We start from the raw sequence: 23,909 nt of genomic DNA, 5'->3' as shown, positions 1-23,909 counted from the left end.
CGGTGCCGTTCTCTCGCAGCAACGCCCGGTCAGCCCGGGTGGACTGGCAGGCGGGTGGTGGGATCGGCAACGGGCCGGATCCGACGGCTCGCGTGTGCCGAGCGAGGATCCACGACGGGTGGTTCGATCGATACAACAGAATATTCTCAATCAAAAAAAAGAAAAAGATCGATACAATAGAAAAAAAATAAAACCATACCGCCGCAGGAGATAAGATGGATCCGATTTAAAAGAACGGGACGGCCCACCTGCTTCGCGTCCGGCATGGACGCAAACAGCATCGAAAAAATATGTACAGTATGTACAGTATATTTATAAACCCCCTCAAAAAAAAGTGTACAGTGTTCGAATGTATATAGAAAAATGTTGTATAAATTAATTCGATGGGGGGATGTGCTATACATTAGCACTAAGCATTTTTTTTGTTGGCATCAACTACGTTTTTCTTTTAGGTGAAGCAACACGCTCTTTTAGTACCTCCCAAAAACTGAGTTTGTGATGTGCGCATTGCGCTCTTGTTTTATCGTTCGTTTTACGACCTCGTCAGCTTCGCGCTCTTTTTCTTGGTGTAGGTTAACGAGGCTCTTCTCTTTAGGACACATCTACTAAAGTAGAACAAAGAAGATTCATGCAAGAATCCAGGTAGAAACAATAAAAATATAAACACAATTCAGACATGCCTTTTTGAACTAAAGATGTATTTCACGAAAGGTTTGCGACAGCAGTATTCTAGTCGGACACTACCATTGGTCCTATTTTCTAAAGACAAAAAGACGCTTGAATGTGGGTGCGGCGTGAGTCCAGCATAGACTCGCTAGATGGTGGAAGATGACAGAAGTTTGTAAAGATTTTGTCACAAACATAATAAAGGGACCAAACATTTCATACACCTTGTCCTCGTCAAAGAGTTGATCCTCATTTCAAAAAGGAAGGGAGAATACGGCCTCTTTAAGGAAAGCCCCAATGAAGCCGTTGGGGTCGAGCGCCTTGCCAGAGGGGAGGGAGAACACGACCTTTTTAAAGAAAACCCCAATGAAGCCACCAGGGCCGAGCGCCTTGCCAGAGGGGAGGGAGAACACGACCTCTTTGATCTCGTCCGCATCAAAGTCAGCATCAAGGTCACACAAATCACGTCGCTGGTAGCCAAGGGCCTCCCAGTTGATTTTAACAGAGCAATGCGACTTCGTTCCCAGGTGCCCACTGTAATGGGAGTGGAGCGCAAGTTCTTTGTCCTCTTGCGTGATGGTGACCCCATTGGTAGTCCTCGAGCGACTAGATGAAACTTTCTTTCCGCAATCATTTGCTTTGATGCGGAAAAGTTTAGTGTTCGCATCCGCAGTTCAAATGGTTGTGAGCCCGCTTTGATGCCTCGTTTCAATTTTTTTGGATCGAGAGGAGACCCATGTAGTTGCTCTTAATATTGCAGCGCATAGAGCGTTCCTCATGAGTGAACAAGCGGGATTCCTGTCAAAGCTGCCAAATGATCTCCTTGGAGATCAAGATCTGCGTCTCAATGTCGCGCACCTTCTGACATTGCTAGATCTTAAGCGTCTTAGCGAGGCGGCTAAAAGCTTGACGCTTGTATATGAGGTGGGGTTCCCTGAAGGAGAAGAGAGGCGTGGTCAGAGCATAGCGTAGAGATGGTCTGTAGGTGGGCTGCCGGAAAGAGCATGGCATGTAGATGGCCAGTAGGTGATACCACCTCTAGTATGCTCCCATGGTACCAATTTTAAAAAGTCAAATTTAAATGTTTTGAAAAAATCTGAAAAAATTGTGGATGTTCAGAACACATATGTCTACAAACTCTAAAAAATTTAGATCAGAAATTCAAAGTACATATAGAGAAACAAAAGAAAAACGGATGTGAATAATTTAGGTTGTGACAATATTCATCCCTTTGTCTTTATTGACACTATTATGCTGAATTTGTCTTTTTTGTTTCTCAATATGTATTTCGAATTTTGATCTAAATATTTTAGGGACCATAGACACATGTTTTGCGAACATCCGTGTTTTTTTTTTGGAATTTTCAGAACATTTAAAATCAACTTTGTCAAATTAGTAGTATCATGGGAGCATACAAGTCATGGTATCACCTGATATTCACCCTATAAGATGTATCAACCCACAGTTGTCGCAGGGGAGAGAGAGCGAGAGGGAACCACTCCAGAATTAAACGAAGCAGCAAGTAACACACTTGTTGACTTGTTTCGCCCTCGTGCCTTTTTCCAATCGCCTTCTAAAATCAGTCTGAAACCGAGTTCGTGTTACAGGACTCACAAAGATCTTCTAAAGATGAAGAACACGGAAGCAGCCAGCCTAAACAACAGATTAAACAAAAATTGCACCTTACGATATCATTTTCAACACCAAGAAATATTCACGACAGGGGTATATACGCAATCATCACCCCTGACAGCTCCCACAGCGAACCCATATCCCCCGTGCATGGAGATGGACCAAGAACAGGGTTGCACAGCAGGATCAAACCAACGGAGAAGATGGGACTCTGTTGAGTAGCACCGCAAGGCCACACAGGTTACAGGCGAGAGCTACCGACTAAGTAAAACTGAGGGGAAACAATCAACACCACGCCACGATATGACACCGCCGAGAGTCCAGAACCAAGGGAGAGTTTTAGGATCGATGGGCGCCGGGTCTGAGGGTTTGCTTCATAGGAACACGTCCTGCTCGAGCAGCTTCACCACCTCGTCCTGGTTGTTGAGCTTGGCCACCTCGATGGGGGTCTTCCCGTCCAGATTTTGGAGCGTGCTGCAGTCGTTTAGAAACAGTTGAACGTGAGCGAGATTTATGCTGGTTAATTAGAGAGAGAATAGATGGTTTCACTTACACAGCAGCGCCGTGCTTCAAGAGAAGATCCACGCATTCCTTCCGACCGTATCCAGCGGCATAGTGCAGTGGGGTGTTCTTGTTCTTATCCAGTGCGTCAACTGCAGCGCCTGCCTCCAGAAGGATTTCTGCACACTTCAACTGAAAAAAGAAAAACACAAGCTGATGCAATCAATTGCTGATAATCAACATCTTTTTATACAATATATGCAGGACACGCTAAACAAGATATCTAGTAACATATACTACAGATAATAATAAAACACAGGTGGCCTTGAAGTGAGAACTCGTAGTAGTATATAAGTTGTTATGTTCCAAGTTACAATTCAACAACTAAGGACTAGGAAATGTTAACAAGGACCTTGTAAACAAAATATCTTCAAAAAATTAACAATTTACCAAATCACAAAGTATACTGCTTGAATTGGCTGCAATAAGATATACCATGACTAGAAACAAGTCAACTGAACCATATCTCTTTATCAACTCATGGAATTTGAAACTTACAAGTGACATAACAGGAAAGGCCAGATGTGGAAATATGCTACAGTATAAGGGTATACTCAATTGGTCTGAATGTTGGATCATTGATTTAAGTTGACAAAGTTCAGCATATCACGCACCTCGCCGTATCCACATGCAAAATGTAAGGCCCTTCTTCCCTCCACATCTTCTTCATCCTTGTTTGCTCCACCATCTAATGCTTTCTTCAGTCCCTGTTGTCGTATTCAACTTGTCAATGCAGCACTTAATAGTAAATAAGTACAACAATATCATATAGAGATTTCCTCAGGCGCAAGTAAAAAGATGATGGTAGAAGTCAAACCACATCTAACGCAAGTTAAGGGGAAATCCCATTTAGAAAGAAAACAAGGCTATGGTATCCAGTGAGAAATGGCCCTGTTCAAGCTCAGATAGTTCTACCACAAAGAACAGCAATCATCTGAGAATGGACCCATTTTCAGGATCCACATAAATTACAGGATAATTTGTGAGTTGCCTTTAAATAAACAGATTAGATGACTCATTTTACAAGCACAGTGCCAGGCTATATAAACCAAAGAAGCCTGATCATGATGTAAAACCATCAAGGGAGGGGGAGCATTCCTTAGCCACACAAATAAAAGTTTGTGAACCTAGTTGGAGATACATGCCTTTCCTTAACCAAAAAATGGTTGCATAGTGACAAATGTGGTAAACACTAAATGTTAACCACTAAGTAGCACAGAGCATCCTTATGAAGATACTGACATGGATAAATACCAATAAAATTGGTAAATCAACTAGCAGCAGAAAAGAATTAGAAGGCAAGGCCTATCAATATTCTTTGGCGCAATTACCTCTGCATCACCGACACTGGCGGTGTTATGGACAATGGACTCATCATCATCCTCGCCTTCTTCATCAGTTTCTTGAGGTCCAGATAGTACAGTGGAAGTAGCAGCATCTACTGGGAAGTTCAATGACATAGCCTGGCCAATCTTTTGAAGAATCTCAGGGTCATTCCAGTACCTGAAGTAAAGAAGAATATCTCAGCAACTTTAAGCTGTAATCAGGTATCCATACTCGCACACAATACCTACTTCACCATTGCAGATGGACCACCACGCTCTATCTCATCAAGAATTGGCTTCAAAGACGGATCATCCTTGATACGGGACATTCGCTCTTCAAGCTGCTCTTTGTGAGCTGGACTAGTCAAGTTCTCAAGCATACTGGACATTGCAGGATCCTGCCATACATAGGAGAACACTTGAGAAAAAAAATGCATTGCATAAAATTTGGGTGACAAGCGAGGAAATAAAATGTGATACCTGCATAAGAGTATTCCCAAGACGCTCCGCCATTGACATAAACTGAGGATTCTGCATAACTTGTGTCATGGTTTCCATGTATGCTTGAGGATCCAAATTTGGAACACCCTGTTCCCCTGTACCCTGCGCACTTTTCTGAAGCTGCTCAGCCATCTGGTTGAATACAGGGTCGCTGGCAATTTGCTCAGCCATCTCTCTTATTGATGGATCCTTCAGGTGACAACATGAAAGTTAGATATATACAAGAAAAACAAAGTAGAACTGCTGTAATGCACAAAGGAGGATATGTTTCATGAATCTAGCACAGCAGAGCAAAAAGCATTTCAAGTCCATAATTGAAAAACATATTAAGGGCACAGGGAGAAAACATACATTGAGCAAGCTGCTCATGTTGGAGAAATCAAAAGGACTGGGAAGGCCTGCACCAGCTGTTGGGGAAGCCCCCTTTTTTGCCTCAGACAGCCCCTCCGATTTTGAATCTTTGTTCTGGTCTGAAATGTAATCGGCAGATAGAAAGGGGAGCACGTCAGAGGCTATCAAATTATGCATTAGAAATAATAATAAATGCCAAACTACCATTGCTTGTGTTTCTGTCTTAATGACACAAACCAAGTTACAAGGGCTATTTAAGTATCTTAACCGGTAGCGGAATGAATGACAATTTCATGCTCAACAAAATTACAATTATAACAATTATCTTAAGACAGCAAACTCCTAGGCAGCCAGGCTACACCCTATACCAGCAGCAAATGGTTTCATGATTTGCACCGAGGCATGTCCTGTTCATCATCAGTTCATCATTGCACAGCAACAGCAAGAGCAGCGAAGTAGAAGCGCACATCTAGCTAGGCATTACAAGCACGCTGCCTGTGCTTCACATTTACAATCGACAAACGAAGAGTCCTGGAGCCATCAAAGTACAGAACAACGACCCTCGTTGCCATGTTCTCACAGAATCGACCCAAAACCTACAAAACCATAACTGCCCTCGCCCTGCGGCACGATGAACTCCGAACCCGCCACTCCACGGACCACACTAGGTACTACGACTAGTAGGTAGTTCCCCTCGGCCACATGCCGCATCCCCTGGAATCGATCTAAGCCGCGCGCGCGGAACGCTCCGGTTCCCACGCCGCGGCAACCAGAACCCCGGAAACCACGGGCCCTACCGCGGATCTAGCGGCTGGCCGCTAGCCGGCGAAGAGGGGCCATGGAACGGCGCGGGAAGGGAGAGCACGGGAAAATCGAGCGAAGAGCGCGTGAAGGGCGGGGAGGACCGGAGGGGAGGGGAGGGGCGTTGGGAGGTAGTTACCGGAAGCCATGGCGGATCCGACGGGCGGGCGGCGGCGACGCGGAGGAGGCTTGCGAGGGAGGGAAGGCAGCAGCGGTGAAGCGGCGAAGGGTAGGAGAGGAGAGGAGAGGAGGAAAACCCTTGATGAGGGGAGGGGAGGAGGTTGCTGATCGGGAAAAGGCGGAGAGCAAGTGGACGTATTTTTATGCTTTTCCCCTCTAACAATAAATTATTTATTTGAGGTAAAAGCACCACAGGCCCAGAAATTTGCAGAGAGAATGTGATGGTTTAGTCGAGGTACTTGCAAAACTCCATCCCGCCACCCAACATCCTCTGTTGTCGGATGATGACGTCGTGATGTTGTATCCATCGGTGAGCTGCCGAATTATGTCAGTCTTTGTTCCGTGTTGTGCCAATCCCGTTATTCTGTTGGGCGACGACAATGTGTCGTGTCGTGTCATGGAATGTGACAGTTTGATCCAAAGTCAATCAAGAAGCGACAAGTGGCGCCGCGCTGGTTGATTTGCTCGTCGCCGTCGGTTTTGTAGATAAACCCATGCCATTTTGTGAAGTTAACAGAGACAACGATCACATCGGGTGGATCTGCAGGAAGCTCATCGTCGCGAGAGGAGACGAGATGTTCAAGCTGCCACTCTGAACCATTCACTCCGGCGTGCCCGACGGCCCACGTCCACATGTGCCTTCCCTCTCATGTCACTATGTTGATAGCCTGATAGGTGACAGTTGAGAATAGTGTAATCGGGTGATGCATAAGTATGTTCAGTTCTTGTCATTTTGTTTTGTCAAAATGTGTGTACATTTTTGATAAGTGGCATTGGAGAATAGTGCAATCGCCAATCGTGTGATGCATACTTATGCTCTGTTCTTAGGAAAGTAAAGAATCATGATGCCCTTTCCATCTAAGCCTTGGATTTTTTTTTCCATGAGGACACATATAATGCTATGAATTTTAGAATTAGGTTGATATGGACGCAATCCTAAAGAATCCATTCCTATAAAATGAATGCGATGCATTTTAGAAAAAAAAAATCTTGTAGCAAGAATCCATGCATCAGGGCAACGTGGTTTTTAATGGGATCCCCCTCCGAGAGTGTGGTGTTGCGGCACATAGACGATGAAAGGGGCAATTGGAGTATCGAAAGACGTTTTGCATGATGAATGACTCAGCCTCCCTGTGCGCACGTGTGCATGCAGGCGTTGCAGCCCTTATGGCATCTTTGAAAAAGAAAAACCTATATAATTTCGCAAAAATCATACAAACCAAATTATCAATCTCCAAAGGCCACAAACCAATACACCTTTGGACTTGATTGTGTTATGATTCAAATCTTTGGGGTCCTTTCTACATATTTCACGGGATGCTCTGTATTTTCATATTTGTTGTGATGTTGTTTCTGGTTGTACTATATTGAATCTACACCTACTAATAAAGGGAAATGATATTCTTGGTCTGACATATACTTTTGCAAAAATCTCCTGATATTTGTGGGAACAAAACTCGCAATCCGTTATATTGTAATTGAAAGTGAGTCGGTGATGTTATCGGGCCTCACTGCGACGTTTATGTTTTTGGGCCAAGTTGCATAGATTCCGCTCATGCTTATAAAACAAGTTTGTTAAAGCGAGGAACATCTTCGGCTTATGGTGTAGTAGTGCAGGAGATCAAGGAGCATTCTAGTAGTTTTATTTCCTGTTTATTTAGACACGAGTTTAGAACCTCGAATGTCGAGGCGCACAAACTAGCAAAGCATGCTTTAACTCTTGGAACCGGTCGCCATGTTTGGTTAGGCCATCCGGGAGAACTTTCTTTCGTCCCTGTAAGCGTGACGGATCATTAATAAAGCTTTGCGAGTTTGTCTAAAAAAAATAGGTTACAAGTCCCACCTAACTTCTTTACACCTAATTTCACCAATTTATATATGCTCGTGAGTATGAAAATTAACAAGTAGTATGTGAATCAACTAATGGAGGGTGAGTTGTGGGTAGGAAAGAAATAAATCATCCAATTGGCATAATAACTAAAAAAAATTATGGATTGGGGAAAAATATAAACAAAAGGGATTGTGGGTTGTGAAATGAAAAATCGCGATCAGCATAAATAAAAGGGAATTGTGGACTGCGAAACAAAAAATCTCAGTTGACATAAATAATGGGAATTGTGGGTTGCGAAACGAAAAATCCCGGTTGGCAACGGGATTATAGTATGCGAAACGAAAAACCCCGATAATATAAATAAAAGGGATTTTGGTCCACGAAACAAAAAGTAAACAAATGTCTTCCTACTGGCATAATTGAAAAGAGGCTATGTTGCGGTATAAATAAAAGGGGTTGTGGGCTGCGAAACAATAAATAAATAAAAATCTCTTGGCTGGCATAAACAAAAGTGTTATGCCGTGGAGTGAAGAAAATAAGTAAACAACACTGGGTGAACAATTTCAGCATTTTACGCCAATATTATTTTCGTTTAAAGGCTGAATTATGTCGAGAATTTCATCATTTTTGCAACACTGGGTGCTACTCTTATCTAAAGTTTCGGGGTCCTTTGGGACCTTAAAAAAAAACGCGACGCCGCAGTCCATTTCCGAGCTTATCCGAGAGCGGGACGGCTGTCAGTTGCCCAACGGCCGGCATCAACGCCGATGCCCTCTCCCTCCCTTCCCGCCGGTGCTGCCATGGCCTCGACCCTGGCCGCCCTTCCCCCCGGGCTCCCACCGTCGCCACCTCCAATCCAGACCCCTCATCGCCACTTCAGCCCACGGACACCAAACCTGCAGGCGCTCTCGTCCGAAACCCCCTCCGCCTCCGCCGCGGCGTCGCTCCTCGCCGCCGCCGCGCGCGCCGGCGACCTCCGCCTCGGCCGCGCGCTCCACCGCCGCCTCCTCGGCACCGAGGTCCTCGACACCGACGCCTTGGTCGCCAACTCGCTCCTCACCATGTACTCCAAGTGCGGCCACGTGAGCGCCGCGCGCAGGGTGTTCGACGGAATGCGCGGCCTGCGGGACCTCGTGTCCTGGACGGCGATGGCCTTCTGCCTCGCGCGAAACGGCGCGGAGCAGGAGGCCCTGCTCCTCCTCGGCGAGATGCTCGAGTCGGGGCTCCGGCCCAACGCGTTCACGCTCTGCGCCGCGGCTCGTGCCTGCTTTCCGGGGGAGCTCTTTCGCCTGTCTGGCGCCGTGGTCCTTGGGTTTGCGCTCAAGACGGGGTTCTGGGGCACCGACGTGTCGGTGGGCTGCGCATTGATTGATATGTTTGCGAGGAACGGACACCTGGTGGCAGCACGGAAGGTGTTTGATGGGTTGGTTGAGAGGACAGTGGTCGTCTGGACGCTGATGATTACACGGTATGTGCAAGGCGGGTGTGCAGGCAAGGCGGTTGAATTATTTCTTGGCATGCTAGAAGATGGTTTTGAGCCCGACGGATACACCATGAGCAGCATGATTTCGGCATGCGCAGAGCAGGGATCGGTCAGATTCGGGCAGCAACTGCATTCTCTAGTACTACGGCTGGGGTTGGTTTCTGATACTTGTGTGAGCTCTGGACTAGTGGACATGTACGCAAAATTGCAAATGGAACAGTCCATGGAATGTGCAAGGAAAGTCTTCACACGAATGCCCACACATAACGTTATGTCATGGACAGCACTGATATCAGGATATGTGCAATGTGGAGCACAGGAAAACAATGCAATAGAACTCCTCTGCGAAATGTTAAATGAGAGCATCGAACTAAACCACATCACATATTCTAGTCTTCTTAAGGCCTGTGCAAACCTTTCTGATCAAGATTCAGGCAGACAGATTCATGCCCGTGTCATGAAAACCAGCATAGGGAATGTAAACGTTGTTGGGAATGCTCTGGTCAGCATGTATGCTGAATCTGGTTGCATGGTGGAGGCTAGAAAGGCGTTCGACCAGCTTTATGAAAGCAACATACTTTCCACCAGTTCTGATATTGGTGGAACTGAGAGCAGCAATGCCTCTTGGAGTTCTCAGATTGAGAGCATGGACGTCGGAGTCAGCACCTTCACATTTGCTAGTCTGCTTAGTGCTGCTACCACTGTAGGGTTGCCAACCAAGGGTCAGCAACTGCATGCGCTTTCAATCAAAGCAGGCTTTGAGTCTGATAAAGGTATAAGCAACTCCCTTGTTTCCATGTATTCTAGGTGTGGATATTTGGATGATGCTTGTCGAGCATTTGATGAAATGGACGACCGTAATGTGATTTCATGGACTTCAGTAATCAGTGGCTTAGCCAAGCATGGGCACGCGGAACGAGCGTTGTCATTGTTTCATGACATGATCTTATCCGGTGTCAAACCAAATGATGTCACATACATTGCTGTGTTATCTGCCTGTAGCCATGTTGGTCTGGTGAAAGAAGGAAAGGAATACTTCAGATCAATGCAGAAGGATCATGGACTCATACCGAGGATGGAACATTATGCTTGCATGGTGGATCTTCTTGCACGATCAGGTCTTGTTCAAGAAGCCCTGGAGTTCATTAATGAAATGCCCTGTAAAGCGGATGCATTGATTTGGAAGACTCTGCTCGGTGCTTGTAGGACTTACGATAGTATTGAGATTGGTAAAATTGCAGCTAATCATGTCATAGATCTCGAGCCGCGAGATCCAGCTCCATACGTCCTTCTCTCAAACTTGTATGCCCATGGTGGTTTATGGGACGAAGTTGCAAGAATAAGGAGTCTGATGAGACACAAGAACTTGAGTAAAGAAACTGGCTTGAGTTGGATGCATGTTGGAAATACCATTCACGAGTTCAGAGCTGGTGACACCGGCCATCCGCAAGCACAAGAGATCTATGCAAAGTTGGCTGTGCTGATCAGAGAAATTAAAGACATTGGCTACGTACCAGACACAAGCATCGTGTTCCATGACATGTCGGATGAGCTCAAGGAGGAGTGTCTGCTCCAGCACAGCGAGAAGATTGCTGTGGCATTTGGTTTGATTACTACATCGCCAACAAAACCAATAAGGATCTTTAAGAATCTCCGTGTGTGCGCAGATTGCCATTCTGCAATCAAGTATATCTCTAAATCCACTGGAAGGGAGGTAATATTGAGAGATAGCAACAGGTTCCATAGGATGAAAGATGGGAAATGCTCATGCGGGGAGTACTGGTGAGCTGTGAATGGCGGTTGATGAGCAGGTTTGGTTTTTTGCTTAAGAAACTCTAGAGGTTTCTTGCTCAGCATGGCCTTTTTGCTGGTAAATACTGACTGATGTTCATTTTTTTAGCTTTTCTAAACCATTGATTTTGCAAAGGATTAGATGTTGATTCTGTATAGTTAGTCTATCATGAAGTTATAGAGTATGTACAGTTATATGAACAATACAAACTTGACTAGCAGCATGTTTCTTATCTTTTTGGGCATACTTGGATTACTTCTGGAAGTCCTTAGCTGATAGCTGGTTAAAAGAATAAATACATCCATTTAATTCCCAGTAGGGGGAATGAACTTAGTTGTTTTCCACTCAGGAAGGAACAAAATGATCCATTTAGTCCACATCCAGGAACAATGTTTACATGGAAAATGCTGCACCTCATGGACTCTCCTTGGGTTACCATGTGCTGCTCATAAGGTTGAGGGTGATCAAAATGGCAAATACATACACATGGTGAAGACCAAAATCATCCTAGATCTGGAAGCATCAACCGTTTGAACCCATGGACTCACATCTGACAACATAATACAAAAGCCTTCTGTTAAAACAGACAAGCTGACTGAATACATACTTCAGTATCACAAGAGTATATGGATCATATACTGTACAAGCTAATTCTTCATATCACAACAGTCAGGCAGTTTGCAGTGTGCAGTGAGAGAGTCAAAATAGCTGCACTATTTAATCAAATGCCCAGACTGAAGTGCACGAGAAAAGTAAACCAGAACTTGTTTCATTCCATCCTTCGCAGTTCTGGTGGAAGCCGCACACCATGTAACGCTGAAGTCTTGGATCTCCATTAATTCGTCCCTGCTGTATCTTATCCTTTCATCTATTTAAATCAAAAGGCAAACTTAGCTCACTGAGATTATACTCCTTCTGACTGGAAGAAAATAAAGCAGAGTGAAGTCACATCATCCTTACCTACGAAGAAGATACTAGAAGGATGCCTGCTAGAGTCAGTCAGACAAACCATTTACAGCTTTTGTTTTTGCCCATGGAAGTATCGTAGACTTGTGAAGTACCACCACGATTTGGTTGAAGTTCCTGCATTAGTTCATGTCTCACCCCTGTCACCAGGTGATGCCTATGAAATGTTAAATTGAGATGGCATCTCCTGTTAAGATCCAGCAGCCACTTAAATCCAACACATGTAGCTGGGCAGGGGACACAAATCCCACAAAAAACAAGATGTGTCAAATTTGAGGCGGAACACGGGACATGCAATGCGGGGTCAGACAAGAAATCACTTTTTAGGTACAGATATGTTACTGCTCTAGAGGATGCCAGCCAAGGGAGGTATAGCTTCATCTGACAGTGGTGCATCCTCCAGAACTAGACTTAATACAAAGATACTAGTTGAATGCCCGTGCGTTATTACGGGAAAATATAGCACTGAATATAAGTGTTTGTCGAAAGCACGGCAAACATCAATGTTTTTCACACCTCCCTAGGCTAGCTCCTGGTTGCCTCAGCTACAATTATTGTAGCTACAATTATTGTAGCTCTGGATGTTGTCCTCTTCAACTCAAATGAATCTCTGATGTGTTCCTATCTTGCCGGGAACAAAAGGTTACACATTTGGAGTCTTACCCTTAATACTGATGATAAATAAGTACTAAAAAATGATATAGTTGTTACCCTTGTTACCCGCATCAACCTTTTGAATATAGTAGTTTGTAGTGGGGGAAGCCCCGTCAGCACCACCTCTATCCGCTACGCTTTAGAAAATGCAATATTAACATCGATACTCCAGATTTGGCAGTGTTCAAAGTAACGAAGTTTTGATGGAAGGATTCAAAAGGTAGCATGCCACATCACCATGCACTCATGCCTTGCCACCGGACATAAAGAGAAAAATTAATCTACAAATCAAACGGTCCATGCTGGAAAGGGCGATCAGTTCTGGCGTTTCTTCCAGGTTTCAATCTATCCAACTTTCATTGTTCCCTTCCTCCTAGCAGCGGCAGCATGTCCCTTGGCTTTGCCATTGTTAAGATGTCGCTCTGCTGTTATCTGGCACTAACCTATATAGCAGCCATCTTCAGTTCTTGGCAGTTGCAAATTTAGTAGTTCAGTGTGGTTCTTGCATATCCTGCTGCAAATTTACTTTGTTTTAGGGAGCTTCAACATCAGCTGATGGACCTTCTGACTGTTCAATCTAGGCAGGAAATATCCACGGCTGCTTGTTGAAGAAAGGGCCAGATTGATGTTTGGAACATCTTGAAGACATGAGAAATTATGTAGGAGTAATTGAGTATGTGCTGCTCAAATTATGTAATGGTCGACCCGACCAGGTTGCGTGTAATGGAGTATGTGTTATGTGGAGTATATGGGTACGTGGGTATTGTACTGCTTAAATTTTGTACTGCTATAGAGAGTGTCGACATGTTTATTTTTCCAATATGAAAATGGAACATCCAGTGGATTTTGGCAATAATGATCAAGATTAAGGCCAGACTAATTTTACGTGGAGATCGATGTTGGAATCAGCAACCACCGTGCAGTTTCGCAGTTCTCTGATCATGCTCTCATACTCAACAGAACATCTATTCATACACAACGGATTCAAAGTTGTCGGAACCGGAGAACACAGGCAAACAGCTGAGGATAAAGAAGCGGCAATCGTCTCAAGGACAAAACTGCTGCTTCTAGGCAAAATTCATCTCTGTTCACAATTGGTTCAGTTTCTAGTGGTACCAAATCTCTTGTTTGGCTTGAGAACACGGCAAAATTTCAGAGGACCATCATTGTCAGGTCTGAACTAATGCCGCTTCCTCTTGCCACCTTTCTGGTGTTTTCTCCGCCCCGCGCTCTGTCTACGCGGCTCACTGGAACCACCGTCGTCTTCCTTCTCGCCATCGAGCAGCGTGTTCATCCCGAGGTCGAATCCGTCGGTCAGGCCTTGCAATCTGTACACAGAAACATGCCAGTTCATAAGTTGGTTAGCAAAAGCAAAAGATCTTAAAAGGGCAAGCTCAGCTAAATGTGGCCAAAGCTATCTTCATGTACTCATGTGGCTGACGGGTTCACTTTATAAGGGGGAAGCCTGTACCACAAGAGAAAATCCATAAACTCTGTAGAACGATGGAACAACATACCCATGAAGCTGCTTTTTCATCTGCTTCTCCATGTACTTTTCACGTTTGGTTACGGGAGCTCGGGTGAACAGCTCCTCTTCTGCCTTCTCTTGCTTCTCTCTCTGCCGCATGTAGGCCATAAATTCTTTGCTTTCGTCACCCGCTGTTTCCTTCCACTGCAAGATTGCGCAGAAAACTTAGTTACCTCGATGTAGCTTAGTGTAGCCAACTATACAAAAAGACACAAATATACAAACCTCTTCAGGTCTATCAGCAGCATCATCAATCATCTCCTTGAAGTAAGGATTCTCTGTTGCCATACGCAATAATCTTTTCTCTTTCCTTACAGCGTCTTTACTATGACTATCATCCATGGCAGCTGGCCCAATTCTCGGAGGAACGTAGATACCATCTTTGCCCTGAAGTCAAACAGGTACACACATCAGACACAACAAATCTGTGTAAATTGAACTCTAGTCATGAAATCATCATTACTACTGATATAAAACAGAGTGACCCATATTCACGTCATTAACAGGAATAGTGCAGTTAGAAACTTAGAATATGGCAGCATTTAAGCAACGGGTAGCAGTATCCACAAAAGCAACAATATGCTATGATACAGTTCACTTAAAACCAGGCACATAAACCAAGTTACAGTGTAATCTCGAATTCATCAGAAGTTGTTAAGTAGCAACTTAATTTGATTCTGCAGGATACTGCACTGGAAATATCGATTTCTCATCCAACTGGCAACTATATTATGTACAGAAAACAGCTTTGTAAGGATGGATAAATTTGATGTCATCAAAATATATATAAGATTTATTGATTGATGTTTGGGCTAAAGAAGCTGCTGAATTCAATGCACAAATTTTGATGGTAACTGATTGGTGTGTGTCTGTGTCAGCATGAACAGTCAAACATTACCACCTTAACACATACAGTATAAGGGAAAACATCAGTTAGTGAGAATTTCACCTGTCCTTCAGAAACAATTTTGGGATCCATCATATCCGGGTTTGGCCGGTACCCCAACAGGTCATCCTCGCCTTGTTGCCTGCCCTTGACATTGACCTCAGCGTCTGGCACCTTATCCTGGGCAGCCGCACCATCTGCAGCATTGGTGAGCTTCTGGATCTGGTACTCCATCTTCTTGTCTATTGGGCGAATCTAGCACACAGAAAACATAACACCATCTACTATTAGACAGCTGCATAAATGGAGACTGGCAGCTTAACAATCAACACTTAAGGGCGCACACACCTTCTCAAGAAACAGCCTGATCTCGACAAGGCTGCGCACGACGGGGTGGCCATCGACGGACAGTCCCTTGGCCTTGCGTAGCAGGTAGTAGACGAGGTCCTGGCAGTAGCTCAGCAGCAGGTGGTGCTTGGCCTCCAGGTACCCAATGCCATCGCCTGTCAGCAGCTGGTTTTTCCTAACCTGCACCACACAGAAAATTGAACAGAATCGTCAGTTTTTGCCACCCACCCAAAAGCTAACATTAGGAATGGATGGAAGATATGTCAAAGTTGACTTGATTGATTTGCTTGTCAGACAAATAGTACAGGGAACAGATCAGTAATTATGTGGCTCTAAGGGCTCCAAGAGATGCAGTCATAAACAGTGATGGGGTGAATGTGGTTCCTGAAGTCTGGGCTATTAGAGATAAAATCAAGCAGTTTCCAGAAACTTATAAAAGTGGCTCATGGGTAAATTTTGAAACAAATCTCTTAACTTGGCAAATATAGCAGAAACAGTAAAGATTAATCGCCGCTACTTCTTGAAATGCAAGCTGGGGCAACAAAACGCTAATAAATATTGTCTCAGTTGGAATAGGTGGTAGCTTCCTTGCACCTCTGTTTGTGCATACAGCTCTCCAGATTGGTCCTTTTCTAGGTTTTCTAAACTAAAGATTGTTTACAGCCAGATTTGATCTCATCTGACCTGAAAATGTTACTCATTTTCAGACAGGAAGCAGCAGCCAAAGGCCAACAACTGGGATTGAAAGTGTGCACTTGGGGGGCATGTTTCTGTGTTTCGCTTGCCGGCACATGTCATTCCTGGTGCGTCGGCGCTTCCTATAGATTCTCAAGAATTCAAAATGTGATAGAGTGGCTATCTGTTTGACTAAACGTGACATTCATGCAATATCTAGGATAAGGGATCAGTGCAAGCAGCTGCTGACCAGTGCATGTATTGTTCCCTATCCTTTATATTAGCTGAAAGACCTTAGGGAGCCACTTGGTCGCAGAAAGAATGTTTGGTCTCACATCAACTGGTGATGGCCACCATGCCCTCTGTTCTGTATTTCTGTTGCTCCCTTCTATTCTCCTGTTTTCTCAATCAACAGGGCTTGATTGATTGGAGATGTTTTTTTGGGCTTCATTGGATTGATATTGTGCTTCGGCTTGGAGATGATGGGAACTATGGCAAGTTAGACACTAACTACTGGTGTTGTTTAATCAGTACTCCCTCCTATCCAAAATAAGTGTCGCAGTTTTGAACTACGGTATTATGGATCAGAGAGAGTAGTTTTCTTTTCCAGCCCTGTTGCTCATTCTTCCTGCCTACTACTAGGCTTCCATGTTTGCAGGCTGATGTTTGGAAGCAAGATTAACTAAATGCCCATGTTTAGGTTCTTCCTAAACAAGACCACACAAAATTCAACAGAATTTTCTTCGTTTTCGCCATGGCCCCCCAACGGCTTAACCAGAATCACATCCCCTAGTTGTCCCGAATTCCGGCGGCTAAACTCGCGCGTAATCATCAGAATCATAGCGTCAGACGGGTCGCCCGCGAGGGGGGAAAGCGGGGGGTACCTTGCGGGTGAGCGACTCGACCTTGGACCTGACGAGGTCGAGCCCGTCCTTCATTTCCTTGAGAGCGGCGAGCAGCTTGGGCGCGTCATCCCTGTTAATGAATGAACAAAACCAAACCCGTGTGAACCCTCCTTGGTATTTTCCGGGCGAGCGATTCTGCGGGAAGCGAGGGGGGATTACCGCACGAGGGCCTGCGCTTTCCTCTCGTCGTCCGCTCCGGCGACGGCGGCCGTCATCGCCGTTTCTCTGCCTGCCCGAGACGGGGAAAGTTCAGGGGGGTCGCCGGTGAGGGGCGGCCGTGCGGGCAAACGAGCCGCCGGGCGCCGGGGCGGTGGCGCTGCGGAGGAGGGCGCCGGATGGCAGGGGGGAGTGGGGACGGCCGGAGGAGGGCGCCGCCGGGTTTGGTTGTGCGCACGAAAAACCCTAGGGGCGTGTTTGTTTCCCTGGCTCGCAACGGGCGCGCAAAAACCAGCCCGTTTGGTGTCCTCTGTGGCCTGGCCCAGCCGGTGCAAAGAAAAAAAAGCTTCTCAGCCGTACTGCACGTGGGTCATTTATCGCAATACGAGAGTTTTTTTAATTCATTTATTTATTTAAAATGTTTTATCTTCTAAATCATGCGTCTAAATCTCGAGCTGATTTCATCGTTGGATTCTTTGCATCGAGATATTCAAAATTAGATCCCATGTTGATAAGTTTTGATGAATTTTTTTTCTCAAAAACAAACCGGGCAAACAAACTATGGCTCTCACGAAAGAAAAAAAATCGTTTCCGAGAGGCACGGCGCGGAAGCAAAAAAAATCTGTTTTTTCGTTCCGAAAGGCATGACCATGCCTCTCACGAAAGGAAAAACACGTTTTTTTTGTTTCGAGAAAATCATGCTTCTCGCGCCGCTCGCGAAAGCAAAAAATAAAAATGTTTTTTTTTTCGTTTCCAAGTGGCACGGTCGTGCCTCTCACAGAAGCAAAACCGTGTCTCTTGAGAAAGAAAAAAATATGTTTTTTCATGCAAAAATGCGTCGATGGTGGAACGGCGCCAGCGCGTTGGGGCGGAAGAGGGTGAGGTTCCGTGGACTGTTCCTGGGGTCAGGGTCGTCGACGTTGCTGGGGTCCTTCGGCTCCGCTTGCATCTCCGCCGGCTGCGCCCCCAACTCAGAGGCGACCTCCAGGAGGGAAGGCCCTCACGGTGGCGAGGAGCAGAGAGCTCCGATGGTGGCCATGGCGAGATCTGTCGTGGGGACAGAATGAGTGGGAGTGGGTCGGTGTGTGCGTGGGCCCAAACCTGTTTGCACACACCGCTAGCATCCTTCTCTACGCATCCACGCCCTGGTCCGGCAAGTAGGCCCAACCTGTCAAGTTTGCTGTTAGTCGCGGTTCACAACTCGTTTAGTGTAATATGTTATTCACCTGCCGAAGAAGTGGTGGTCTTCTGTTATTTTTGGCAAAAAAGGTACTCCCTCTGTCCCAAAATAAAAATGTTTTTAACACTACACTAGTATAGAAAATGTTCTTATATTATGGGACGGAGGGAGTAGTTTTGGAGTACCCTAGCCATAAATGTGGTGATTTTCAACAATTTACCCGAACATCGGTGATCCTATCGAACCTCCCTATCAAAATCTAGCCAAATTTAAAGAGTTTGTTCAAATGTATCAACAAATTTGACAGCGAGCAACTGAAGAAAGATTCGATTGAGCATCTGTGGGCTGTTAAGAGGGACGACAATGTTGGAGTGTAATATTTGAACTTTTTTTGTTTGAACTATTGCTGCATTTGAACATTTGAACTATTTTAGCCTATATATGCGGCTATTTGAACGCCTGAACTTTGAAAAATTAGGGTCAGATGTATGCGAGTAGAGTTGGATGGTCGGCTTTCCGCATCCATGTCCACATAGTTATATTATGCACTTATGCAAGAAGTCAAGAACTATGATTATTTGTGTTTTATGGCTGTTGTGAATTTTCACTTGTGGACCTTGCTATGTCATACTATCATATGTACTTGTGGACCTTGTTATGTTATATTGTCATACATACTTGATACTTGTGGACCTTGCGATGTCATACTGTCAACTGTCATGCATACTTGTGGACCTTGTTATGTTATGCAAATGTAAGAACTATGATTATATGTTATCAAGTTATTACAAGTCTTAGAGACAAAAGCACATGATGATTGTTGCCATACTTGTTGAATATATCATATTTTAGAGCATTGTTGTCATACACTTATATAACTGTTTGTTTTTTTTGAACTCACATGTCACATATGACCTCAGATCAAAATCATCAAAACTTAAAAGTTGTTCGCATTGCCAATACAAATAACTTTCATGTTGAACATTTTTCCATATCGAGTACTTATTCATTTGAGGCCATTTAAATTACATTTTTGCGTGGCAAAAATCTGGCCCCAACACCAGGATTCAGATTTATATAAAAAAAAAACTAACCGATTAACGGTTGACCGATTAATTGTCCGATTCACGATTAATTCCTACTCCCTAGCCGATCGAGCAGTTACCAATTACCGATTTCCTGAACATTGCCGCATACTTGTCCCCCTTATCCGCGGACAAATGTCGAAGCAAATTTTGCGGGTTAACATTGAAGATGCCATAAAGTGGCATAGAAGCTCTCTTGAAGAAAGCACCTTACTTGCAAACCCTTTCTACAGATAAAAAAGCGTTTGCGAAACAATATGTGGTTTAATGATTAGAAGGACACTGACATCTCCGGCCCCTATGAGTTTAAATTTTAAACTTGATATCTTACATTTTTCTGGGTTTATTTCAGTTCTTTTTGTGATATGCGTCCCGTCAATTATGAAGGTGTCTGTGACGACGTTTATCAATCTTAAAATGATGTTGTATTTCAGTCTTTAAGAGGTGCTCGTAGAGATAGAGTGTGTGTGCGTGCATATGTATGTACGAGCATCGTTTTTTTTAAATAGGCTGTTGGAGATTTGGGAAAACTTTCCCTTCACTCTGGCCGGCCCCACACGTGCAGCAGCGGCGCTATGGTCTCGGCCACTCCATTTCCGGCCACCGCTCCGCTGCCGGAAACCTAGACACGGCGACCGCCTCCAGCCGCTGAACGCCGTCCCGGATCTCCTCGCCACAAGGAATCGACCGCCATCAGCCCAGCACCTTCAGCCGCCGGATTTGACCAGACCCTCACCGCTTTCGGCCAAGGTAATTTACCCCCACACCCAGCCTCTAGATCAACCCCATCTACGCTACGCTTGCTTTTTTGAGCTCCATGTGGATTCACTCTCGTGTCGGCATACTCTCCAGCCAATCGCCCGACGACTTGCGGCTTCTAATGGCGGATCCGGTGTCCGCTGCTGTCGCTGTAGGATGGGCCATGAAAGCCGCTGGGTGGGTGGCCTCGCCCATCATCTCCGAGCTCTACAAGAAAGCCTCCTCCCTCCTCAACTTTGATGCGTCGCAGAAGCTCAAGGAACTGGAGCCAAAGATTTTGCTTCTGCAGCGCGTGATGGAAATAGTTGGGGAGAGCCCTTACAGGCATCGTCTGCAGCAGCTGTTCAACGATCTTAAGTCTGCTTTCTACGAAGCAGAGGACATCTTGGATGATGTTGAGTATTACCTCCTAGAGAAACAGATACAGGATGACTATCTCAAGTTAGAGGTGGCCGGGCCTCGACGCAACAAGAATCATGTGAAGAAGCTCTTGACGTCTGCCATGAAAAAGTGCAACTTCCTGAAAGATCAGGTCCTTTACTGCCTCTATTTGTTTGTATTTTATCTCGGGCATAAAAAGGTTTTTTTTGTTAAATTGTTGCATGAAAACATGTTAGAATAATTGCAAAAGGGGAGTATCAACTCTACCTTTGATTTTCTGGTTTATTTGGGGCTCACTGGCTTTACAACTTAGCAACCATATCAAGCTGACGAACAAAAACTGAGTTGGATAATATTAAAAATAATCTTATTTTGCTAATCAAGCTTAAAATTAAAACTAACTTCAGTTTTTTTAATGTATATTTCTCGGATCCGTAGAAATATTTTCTCATTCATCGATTTCCTCGCTTGGTATTTTGTTTTGCAGGACTGTGGCATGTCAAAAATCGAGTTGAAGCAGAGCCTAGAAAAAATAGAAAAGGTCATAAATGATGCATGTGGATTTTTTGAACAGATGAACTTGCCAAACAAAAGCAATGTTAATTTGAGCAAACCTGCCAACTCACGAGGTGCGGTCACTACGGCGAGGCCTCCACCTCTGGTAATCGGAAGAGATAAAGATTGTGATAACATAGTTGCAATGCTTCATGATAAGGAAGAAGATGCTCAACCAGACACCAATAGGGCTCAATGTTATTCCGTAATCGGCATTCATGGCATCAGTGGTTCTGGAAAATCAACCCTTTCACAACTTGTTTGTGCTCGTGAGCAAAAGGATGGTCATTTCAACCTTGTTATGTGGGTTCACGTTTCTCAGGATTTTAGTGTGGATGCCATTTTCAGGCAGATGTCTGAGGCCGCTAGCAGGACCCCGTGCCCTCAGTTCAATAATCTTGACACCTTACAGACTAATTTGGAGAAGAAACTGCATGGAAAACGGTTCCTCTTGGTACTAGATGATGTTTGGTACAATAATAGAGATGTGAGGCAGTATGAGAAGCTGCAACAGATACTTTCACTGCTGAATGCTGGAGAGGCAGGAAGCAAGATCCTGGTGACTAGTCGAACTAAAGACGCATTGATAGCTCTGGGTGCTGTAGAGCAGAGATGTATTCCCATGTCAGTCCTAGATAAAGATGTCTTCCTGAAATTGTTCAAGCACTATGCATTTCACAACGTGTGCGTTGCTGCTGATGACCGAATAAGACTCGAAGACATTGTGACTCACATTGCAAAAAAGCTGAAGGGATCACCTCTGGCGGCCAAAATTGTTGGAGGACAGCTACGTATGAGGCCAAACATTGATTACTGGAGAAGTTCCCGAGATGGGAACCACTTGGATGACACCATGGGAGCTCTGTGGTGGAGCTACCAACATCTTGATGAACAGGTCAGACGATGCTTTGCTTACTGCAGTATTTTTCCTCGAAGACGTTACTTGGAACGACATGAGTTAGTTAAGCTTTGGGCTGCAGAAGGGTTTGCTAGAAGTAGCGATGAAGGCAAGGATTTGGAAGATGTTTGCCAGGGATACTTTGATGTACTAGTGTCAGCCTCATTTCTGCAACCTGAAGTAGGGAAGTACTCCAGTAAAATGGACGCTTATATAGTTCATGATCTGTTGCTTGATTTAGCGGATAAGGTCGCTGGAAGTGATTGTTTCAGAATCGAGAATCAGTGGAAAAGGTCAGGAGATAACTAGACAATGGAAGGATGTGAAGATGAAGTTCCCCCAGACGTCCGCCATGTTTTTGTTCAGACCTATGGTTCAGAATTGATCATTGAGAAAATATGTAAATTGGATAACCTGCGCACTCTCATCATTGATGGCGTAGATGTCAGAATACAAGTTGAGGAGAAAACCGTCAAGAGTCTGTTTGTGAGGCTAAAGAAGTTGCGGGTGCTTATCATACCTGTCTAATGATCAAGGTACATTTTCAGTCCCAGAATCTATTGGTCAGCTAAGGCATCTACGGTATCTACGGCATCTTCCTTTTGAGACTAGATACGGCAAGATGCTGGTTTTACCAAGCACTTTGAGCAAGCTTTACCACATGCAGGCTGTAGATTTTTCTGGTGTTGAAAATCTGGTGTTCAACTCTCGTGATGACATGTTTGGCCTCATCAACTTGCGACATATGGCCGGAATGCCGTTTCTGAAAATACCAAGAGTTGGCAGGATGACATTGCTTCGAACGCTGCAAAAAATCAAAGTGGGAAAGGAACAAGGGTGCGAGTTGAAGCAACTCGGCGGCCTCAACCAGCTCCGTGGCAAACTGAGTATCGCGGGCCTCGAAAACGTCGAGACCCAGCAGGAAGCTCTTGAAGCCAAGCTGGGCGACAAAGAAGGGCTCACAACATTGCAACTGTCGTGGGGTCATGATCATGATGTGAGAGGAGAGTTGAAGAAACAGGAGGCTCAGACAGAGGTGCTGGAGGGTCTCTGCCCGCCCAAGCATCTCGAATCACTGACCATGGCTTGCGACTTGGAGGTAATAATAGATCACCATATCTTCCAACCGCAAAAAAAAAAAACACCATATCTTCCTTGGCATTGTCAAGACTTGTCATGATCGTTTCTTAATCCGTTTGATAAACTGTCAAACACAGGACGACATAGTGGAGACGAGAGCCCGTGTAGATGGCGGCGGCTCTTCATCATCATCAGCGCCCAAGACTCCCTCGAGCGTGGAAGCCGTGTGTGATCCTTGAACCTGCCTGCCAATAATATACTTACTGAGTTTTCAAAATAATGTACTTACTACTTGGTCTACTGTACGTATCTTGCTGAGTTTGCGAGTCAACGTGCAGCAATGTCCTGTAATAATGCTGTGAAACCGTGAATGAACACTAAGCTTGCCTTGTTTCCCTTGGCATGTAATATGAAAACGAGAGATGCTCAACATCCACATTTATTTGTTTCCGATTGGTTTGCAGCCAACTGCTTGTAATACTTCTACTTGCTTTCTTGCCCCAAACCCAAAGACATTGCTATGTCTCTGGTGTGTTTTATTCCAAGTGTTGATGATTACTATGGACACTGGCGCTGCAGCAGATCAGCAAACATATAGCCAAGCAGACCACTTTATATGCACATTACGACTGACAGGTTGCCATCCTAGGTTTGGTATTATTCTGATTGCCATCCAAGGCTCAAGAGGCTGAAGAATGGACCAAACCAACGCACACATCTCAACATGTCG

General features: G+C 44.9%; 3 protein-coding genes and 1 pseudogene across 8 annotated transcripts; 2 read left to right on the top strand and 2 right to left on the bottom strand.

Annotated features, from left to right (window-relative positions):
• Positions 1-2,331: 2,331 nt before the first annotated feature.
• On the bottom strand, positions 2,332-6,135 carry LOC147972190 (ankyrin repeat domain-containing protein 2A-like). The gene is made up of 8 exons (XM_087521349.1): positions 5,977-6,135; positions 5,037-5,155; positions 4,665-4,874; positions 4,434-4,582; positions 4,191-4,362; positions 3,474-3,566; positions 2,852-2,991; positions 2,332-2,772 (listed from the first exon to the last, which is right to left on the bottom strand). Exons 1-8 carry the CDS (start codon positions 5,984-5,986, stop codon positions 2,673-2,675), a joined length of 993 nt encoding a protein of 330 aa, XP_087377475.1. The 5' UTR covers positions 5,987-6,135; the 3' UTR covers positions 2,332-2,672.
• A 2,386-nt stretch (positions 6,136-8,521) lies between these two features.
• EMB2261 (Tetratricopeptide repeat (TPR)-like superfamily protein) lies at positions 8,522-13,612 on the top strand. Of its 5 annotated transcripts, none has more exons than XR_015602461.1 (3): positions 8,522-11,142; positions 12,916-13,080; positions 13,325-13,612. XR_015602461.1 is itself a non-coding variant. In XM_048694612.2 (2 exons), the coding sequence occupies exon 1, from the start codon at positions 8,616-8,618 to the stop codon at positions 11,115-11,117; it is 2,502 nt and encodes an 833-aa protein (XP_048550569.2). In that variant the 5' UTR covers positions 8,522-8,615; the 3' UTR covers positions 11,118-11,142; positions 13,325-13,612. The 5 variants fall into 5 exon arrangements, 1 of the variants encoding a protein (XP_048550569.2); XR_015602459.1 differs by having other exon boundaries at positions 8,522-11,201; XR_015602462.1 differs by lacking the exon at positions 12,916-13,080 and having other exon boundaries at positions 8,522-11,201; positions 13,329-13,612.
• Positions 13,613-13,674: 62 nt separating this feature from the next.
• On the bottom strand, positions 13,675-17,528 carry LOC125530213 (Sas10/Utp3/C1D family). Its single transcript, XM_087521350.1, has 7 exons — positions 17,245-17,528; positions 17,065-17,155; positions 15,506-15,685; positions 15,221-15,412; positions 14,497-14,658; positions 14,261-14,415; positions 13,675-14,071 (listed from the first exon to the last, which is right to left on the bottom strand). The coding sequence occupies exons 1-7, from the start codon at positions 17,298-17,300 to the stop codon at positions 13,924-13,926; spliced, it is 984 nt and encodes a 327-aa protein (XP_087377476.1). The 5' UTR covers positions 17,301-17,528; the 3' UTR covers positions 13,675-13,923.
• Positions 17,529-20,342: 2,814 nt separating this feature from the next.
• Positions 20,343-23,615, top strand: LOC125507201 (putative disease resistance RPP13-like protein 1; annotated as a pseudogene). Its single transcript, XR_015602458.1, has 3 exons — positions 20,343-20,797; positions 21,134-23,198; positions 23,317-23,615. The product of XR_015602458.1 is annotated as a putative disease resistance RPP13-like protein 1 (transcript).
• Positions 23,616-23,909: the final 294 nt, after the last annotated feature.

The sequence above is a fragment of the Triticum urartu genome, chromosome 5A (genome assembly GCF_056163025.1).
Source record: "Triticum urartu cultivar PI428250 chromosome 5A, HENAU_Tu73, whole genome shotgun sequence".
NCBI lineage: Eukaryota > Viridiplantae > Streptophyta > Magnoliopsida > Poales > Poaceae > Triticum > Triticum urartu.
This window is presented reverse-complemented; position numbering and strand designations above follow the sequence as displayed.

Coding starts and splice junctions, on each gene's coding strand:
- LOC147972190 (XM_087521349.1), bottom strand. Junction 3,567..4,190: donor CCAGTGTCGGTGATGCAGAG/GTAATTGCGCCA, acceptor ATACGACAACAG/GGACTGAAGAAAGCATTAGA. Junction 2,992..3,473: donor TTGCATGTGGATACGGCGAG/GTGCGTGATATG, acceptor TTCTTTTTTCAG/TTGAAGTGTGCAGAAATCCT.
- LOC125530213 (XM_087521350.1), bottom strand. CDS start 17,300: ATGACGGCCGCCGTCGCCGGAGCGGACGACGAGAGGAAAGCGCAGGCC. Junction 17,156..17,244: donor AAAGCGCAGGCCCTCGTGCG/GTAATCCCCCCT, acceptor ATTCATTAACAG/GGATGACGCGCCCAAGCTGC. Junction 15,413..15,505: donor TCAGGCTGTTTCTTGAGAAG/GTGTGTGCGCCC, acceptor TCTGTGTGCTAG/ATTCGCCCAATAGACAAGAA.
- EMB2261 (XM_048694612.2), top strand. CDS start 8,616: ATGCCCTCTCCCTCCCTTCCCGCCGGTGCTGCCATGGCCTCGACCCTG.